The 6,455-nt window shown below is 50.9% G+C and overlaps 1 protein-coding gene across 1 annotated transcript in view; it reads left to right on the top strand.

Moving 5' to 3' along the window:
- Positions 1–4,590: 4,590 nt before the first annotated feature.
- Positions 4,591–6,455, top strand: part of SSH1 (slingshot protein phosphatase 1) — a 62,782-nt gene continuing 60,917 nt past the window's right edge. Inside the window, exon 1 of the mRNA XM_066370671.1 lies at positions 4,591–4,780. Coding sequence (XP_066226768.1) covers positions 4,712–4,780 — 69 coding nt within the window. The 5' untranslated portion in view covers positions 4,591–4,711. The remainder of the gene's footprint in view (positions 4,781–6,455) is intronic.

Below are 6,455 nucleotides of genomic sequence, written 5' to 3'. Positions count from 1 at the left end.
TTAGAGCAAAACTGGCCCAGTCGCTGAGGATGGCTCCATGGCCTCCACCTCAGGTGCTAGCCGCAATGCACCCAGAGGGGCAGAGCATTGCTCCCTGGTGGGCATGCTGGGTGGATCCCAGTTGGGTGCATGCGGGAGTCTGTCTGACTGCCTTTCCGCTTCTAACTTCGGAAAAATACACACACACAAAAAATAGGATCACATTGTAGTGCTGTTGCAGTGCTCGATTCACAATATGTGAACATGTTTCTATTCGACTAATTAACAGTGACTCTTATTTTTTGAAGTTTGCCTATGCTTTGCACACAGTTTCCTCTCTGGGGTAGGAGGATTGTGATTAAGACCAGTACTCTGGAGTCAGGCAGACTCAGTTGGTACCCCAGCTCTCCCCTCCTCATCTAAGTGGTCTTGGGTTGATACTGAAGGAAACCAGAACATAATCAGGAGGTCACACAGGGCAGAAGGTCCAGTTTCAATGTATTGAAATTCAATGTATTGCGCGTATTTCAATGTCAACCTATAGCTCCACCCTCATGGTCCCCAGGATCTCAGACAAGTCCCTCTTAAAGCCTCATTTGTAGAATTGGGGGTATAAAGGGTTAATAACAGTTCCTTACTATTGAAAAAATTAGAGAGGCCCTGTCAATAACAGATGGAACAAGAAACACAGACTGAAGTAAAATAAAGGAATTAAAAATTGGGATATTAATCTATTGTCAGGATAGAGAAAGGAAGATGCTATTTGGTGACTGGCTTTATTCCCCCCCCCCTTAATATTTTATGAAACTTCCTACAGTAGTTCATTGTTTTATAACATATTTTTATATGGCTGCTGTATTCATTTTGTATTGCTGCGTAACAAATTACCTTGAAATCTTGCAACTTCAAACAACAATCATTTAGTATCTCACCCATTTTCTGCAGTTCTGGAATCGGGGACCTACTTAACTGGATGGTTCTGGCTCAGTATCTCTCCTAAGGCTGCCGTTAGTATGTTGTCGTGGCTGCTGTCTCCTCTGAAGGCTTAATGGGGGCTAGAGGATCCACTTTCAAGGTGATTCACTCATGTAGCTGGTAGGTTGTACAGGAGGCCTCAGTTTCTTGCCACGAGGACCTCTCTCCATAGGACTGCTTGGGTATCCTCATACCATGGCATTCAACTTCCTCCAGAGTGAGAGATCCAAGAGAGAGCAACATGGAAGCCACTGTGTCTTGCACGATCTAGCTTCAGAAATCATTCACTGTCATATCTGTGATATCCTAGTGGTTTACACAGCCTGGAGGACTCCAGAAGGGCATGAACACTAGTGGATGGAAATCCTTGAGGGCCATCTAGGAATGCCATCATATGCATGTACCAAATTCATCTAACCTGTTGCCTCATGTAGGACATTTAATCACTCCATCCTAGAAGATGAGATTCCAAGGCCCAGCAAGGCTCAGCATATTGCCTGTGGTCACACACTACATTAGAGGCAGAATCAGAATAGCCCAAATCCTATGAGTACACCCACTGGAGAAGTGAGGGAAGCCCTGGAGGAAAAGTCTAAGCAAAAGGTCTAAATCAGGGGGTGGGTAGAAGAATAGGGCCTTCAACTAATTCCAAATAGGGCCAAGGAGCTTTCAGCCACCTGGTGGCTGGAGCCCATCAACCTGCCCAGAGAGAGGCCTTGGCAGGAACCATGGGTACTAGTGACACCTGGACACCACGGGCCAAATGGCCAAAGCTTTGAGTCCAGAACATCATTCTCTGAACACAGGGGCACATCCAAGCAAGAAAGGCCAGCAACCTGTACATGAGCCCTGAGGTCTGTTGGGCCTGGGTTCAAATCCTAGCTCTGCTCTGAGCCTCAGTTTCTGCGGCCGAGGAAATGACACTGTTAGGTGTATTCATTTCCCAGGGCTGCTTCAGCACAGGACTGCATGGTTAAAACAATAGAAATTTGCTGCCTCGCAGATCTGGAGGCCAGGGTTGGTTCTTTCTGAGGGTTGTGAGAATCAGTTTCATGCTTCGCTCCTACTTTCTGGGGTCTGCTAGACATCTAGGGAGTTACTTGGCTTGTGGCAGAAAAAATCCAGCCTTCACATGGCAATTTCCCTGTGTCTCTTTGTTTCCAAATTTCCTCTTTGCATAAAGACATAGTTTTATTGAAATAGGGCCCACCCTAATGACCTCATCTTAACTTGATGACATCTGCACAGACTCTATTTCTAAATAAGGTCATATTCACAGGTCATGGGGGGTTAGGACTTCAGCATTCAGTTTTCATAACCAAACCATAAGTGCTATCATTCTTATCCCCTTTACAAAAGATGGGAGTGCCTGATCTATGGTGACACAGTGGATAAAGCATCAACCTGAAATGCTGAGGCTGCCGGTTCAAAACTCCGGGCTTGCCTGGTCAAGGCACATACAAAAAGCAACTACTATGAGTTGATGTTTCCCACTCCTCCCTCTTCCCCCCCACCCAAATCCATCAATTAAAAAGAAAAAAAAACCCCAAAAACGCCTGACTAGGCAGTGGTGCAGTGGGTAGAGCATTGGCCTGGGATGCTGAGGACCCAGGTTTGAAACCCTGAGGTCACCTGCTTGAATGTGGCTTACTAGCTTGAGTGTGGGATCATAGGCATGATCCCATGGTCACTGGCTTCAGCAAGGTGTCACTGGCTTGGCTGGAGACCCACCCCCACCCCAGTCACGGCTCATATGAGAAAGCAATCAATAAACAACTAAGGTGGCTTGACTAGGCAGTGGCGCAGTGGATAGAGCATCGGAGTGGGATGCGGATGACCCAGGTTCGAGACCCCGAGCTCACCAGCTTGAGCGCGGGCACATCTGGCTTGAGCAAAAAGCTCACCAGCTTGGACCCAAGGTCGCTGGCTTGAGCAAGGGGTTACTCGGTCTGCTGAAGGCCCGTGGTCAAGGCATATATGAGAAAGCAATCAATGAACAACTAAGGTGTTGCATCGAAAAACTGATGATTGATTCTTCTCATCTCTCTCTGTTCCTGTCTGTCTGTCCCTATCTATCCCTCTCTCTGACTCTCTCTCTGTCCCTGTAAAAAACAAAAAACAAACAAAAAAAAAACTGAAACAAAAAACAACTAAGGTGCCACAACAAAGAATTGATGCTTCTCATCTCTCTCTCCCTTCCTGTCTGTCTGTCTGTCTTGCTAAAAAAAAAAAGAGGGGAAGTAAGCCTCAGACAGAGGAAGTGTCTGATCTGGCTAAACTGGCTCCTAAATTTGAACGCTGGTTTAAACCAGGCAGATCCCAGGGTCTTTACACTGACCTGATGGGGTTGTTGTGTAATTCCTCTGCTCAAATGTCACCTTGTTCAGAGGGTTTCCTAACCACTTGCCTAAACAACCTCCTCCTCACCTTCTCTCCTTAGCCAGTATCACCTTCTTGGTATCTTATTCCGTGTCCCTATCTCCATCCCCATACTGGTAGCTTCTCCCCAGGATGACAGCAGCAGCCCTCTTGCCCTGCAGCCCATTCATTCTCTGTGCAGCAGTCAGAACTTTCCACAGTGCCCCCTGACTCTAGCCATTCTTTCTCAGGAAAGCCTTCCCTGACCTCTCTGTCTCCAAAGAGTTGTCTGGTTGAGCAATAGAGTGGGGAAATAAAATGGAGTCGCTCTACAATTTTTTTCACCTTGTCACTTAAAGGAAGCACTTGGCAGCCTCTTTGACGCGTCCAAATTGTGATCACCACTATCCTAGCACTTCGAGGCCATTATTAAGTAAAATAAAGGTTACTTAAACAGTAGCACTGTGATACTGAAACAGTTGATCTGATAACCGGCTACTAAATGACTAACAGGCAGGGAGCGACATTGAACAAAGAAATGATTCATGTCCTGGCAGGACTGAGCGATAGCTTGAGATCTCATCACGATACTCAGATGGGGCACAATTTAAAACTTATGCATTGTTCATTTCTGAAATTTTCCATTTAATATTTTCAGACTATGAGTAACTGAAACCGGGGGAAAGCAAAACTTCAGGTAACGAAAGACCACTGATTTACTTTTGCAAAGTCCTTGAGCTCAGTCGTAATCTATTTTGCTCATTGTTTAATAAATATTCCATGCTTTACAGTAGATGCTCAATAAATATTTCATAAATTAATGAATGGAAGAATGAATGAATGAATGAATGAATGAATGTAATTTCTGCAGATTGCCTCTAGGGGCCCTGGGAAGAGATAAAGGAGGTTTTAATTTCCTGGTTCTTGCGCCTCTCCAGCCCTCTCCCCGGCAGTCCTGCTGCGCGGTCATCCCGTCTCAGTTTCCCCGCCAGTGAAGCGGGTGGTCCTTCTGGGTCGGAGGTGGTCTGGCGCGCGCGCAGCCGCGTCCCCCAAACCCAGAGCCCGGCGCGCGAGCAAGAGAGCGTGTGTTGGGAGCGCAGGGAACGTGACTGGCTAGTCTGCCAGGGCCTCCGGTGTCGCTGTCGCTCCCGCGCCGCGCACGCGCGTCGCCCCACGCCCCGCCCCGGCTCTCCTCCGCCAGAGCTCCAGGTCCCGCGCGCGCCGGCGCGGGAGGCGGGGGGCGGGGGCGGGGGCGCTGGACGCCGAGTGGGAGGGGCGGGCCCGGCCCGGCTCGGCCCGGCCGCCCGCGCGCGGCTCCTGGAGCGCCCCGGGCCCGGCCCGGGCGGCGGCGGCGGCTCTAGCCTGAGGCCTCGGTGGTGCCGCGCGGTGCGCCGCAGCTATGGCCCTGGTGACCCTGCAGCGCTCGCCCACGCCCAGCGCCGCCTCCTCCTCCGCCAGCAACAGCGAGGTGAGCCCCGAGCCCGCGGCTCCGACCGGGCCGATCCGCCGCGGCGCCAGGCCTGGGCCGCCAGTGCGGGGCGTAGTGCTCTGGGGCGACGACGGGGCTGCTGCGAGTGGTCTAGGGCCTGCGGGGACGCGGCTGTACGACCCCCCCCCGGGCAGCCGGACTCGGGTGTCTGTGTGGGAGACTGTGTGCAAGTGTGACCCCCGACTGGGGGCTACTGTGCAGTGAAACTGTTTGGCTGCGACGCCTGCCTAGGGGTGACTGTGCAGACACTGTGTGTGTGACAGTGACCCCTGTCTCGGGGTGACTGTGCGGGAGACTGGGTGTGCGACTGAGACTCCTAACTGGGTGATTTTGTGTGAGACGCGGTTCTGAGATTTGTGACCCTGTGGCTAGGCCCTTTCCCGGAGCGCCTGGCAGTATTTATGTGAGACAGTGTGTGACTTTCACTGCCTGTGACTCTGTGGTCGGTGTTGTGTGACTGTGCCTGTGTGATGCTGTGAGAGAGGCCACCTGGGTGCCCCTCTGAATGTGTGAGGCTGTTTCCTGAATTGCACGCCCCTGGAATTCTGGTTTGGTGTCATTGGCTGTTTCTGTGTCACTATGACAGTGACCGAGTGAGTTCAGGGTGCTGTGAGACTGTGTCTTACGCCTTTGTGTGCAACTGAGTCTGGGTTTTTCTGTAATATCTCGGGGAGCTGCATGTTTACATGCATCTGGCTGTGTGGCAGAGGCTGATTCTGGGGTGTCGTGGTTGCATGGAGGTAACCTGGGGCTGCATGGTTGCCCTGCACAGTTTCTGTGGGACTGTGTGAGTGACCCGGCCTGTAAGGGGTTGGCTCCTTGTTCTGGGGTTGATTGGGAAATGGGTCCTCTGAGCCTGCAGTCAGGCTGGACTGCGCTAGGCTAGGGCTCAGCCCTCTAAGCAGGTCACTGCTGCAGCTGCCGGGCTGACCATCTTGTCCCTGCTCTTGTCCACCTTCTGTTGGAGAAGCGGTTAAGGCCTCTAGTCTAAACTCATATCCATGGCAAGGCTGGATGTTGGCTGGAAGACAGAGCAGCTGGAGGAGGAGACCATGGGCCGTTGGGAGGAGGAGGAGCCTCGCAGGCTTAGGAAGTGGCCCCGCCAGCATCTGGGAGATTCGGGCTTCTTTTCTGTGGGGGAGGTTGACTGATTGCACAGAAAGGTTTGTGTGTGTCTGTGAGAGGCAGACAACATCTCTGTCTGTCCCACTGGCTCCCAGAAGGGTAGGTCTTTGGCCTGTTTTGCTGGGACTGGCAGGAACATTTTCAGAGTGGCTGCCCCCCTCCTTTCAAAGAGAGGCTGCTAATGAGTTATCTTGTCCACAGACAGAACATTCTAATAGTGCCTTCCCTGCTCATCGAGAAAGAACATTGGTGGCCTGCAGCCTAGAAGTCAGACTGCAGTAGCTTCTGTCCTCCCCACAGAAATTTCTGTTCTCCTATTATTGCTGTCTTACGGTTGACAGAGTACTTACCGGTATATGCGCTTACTCTCATGTTTCCTTCTCAAAAAAAACTAGGTGGGATAAGGGAAGAGTTCAGCTTCCAAAAGGGCCTTTCAGCCTGGGCCTCTGATTCTAAACCCCACGTTCCCTGCATTACTACTTATGCCTGACCTGTTCCTGCCTTAGACACATTTAAAATTTTTTATTTC

Source organism: Saccopteryx leptura, chromosome 2 (assembly GCF_036850995.1).
Source record: "Saccopteryx leptura isolate mSacLep1 chromosome 2, mSacLep1_pri_phased_curated, whole genome shotgun sequence".
Taxonomy (NCBI): domain Eukaryota; kingdom Metazoa; phylum Chordata; class Mammalia; order Chiroptera; family Emballonuridae; genus Saccopteryx; species Saccopteryx leptura.
Note: the sequence above shows the minus strand (reverse complement) of the source record. Positions and strands in the feature narration are given on the sequence as shown.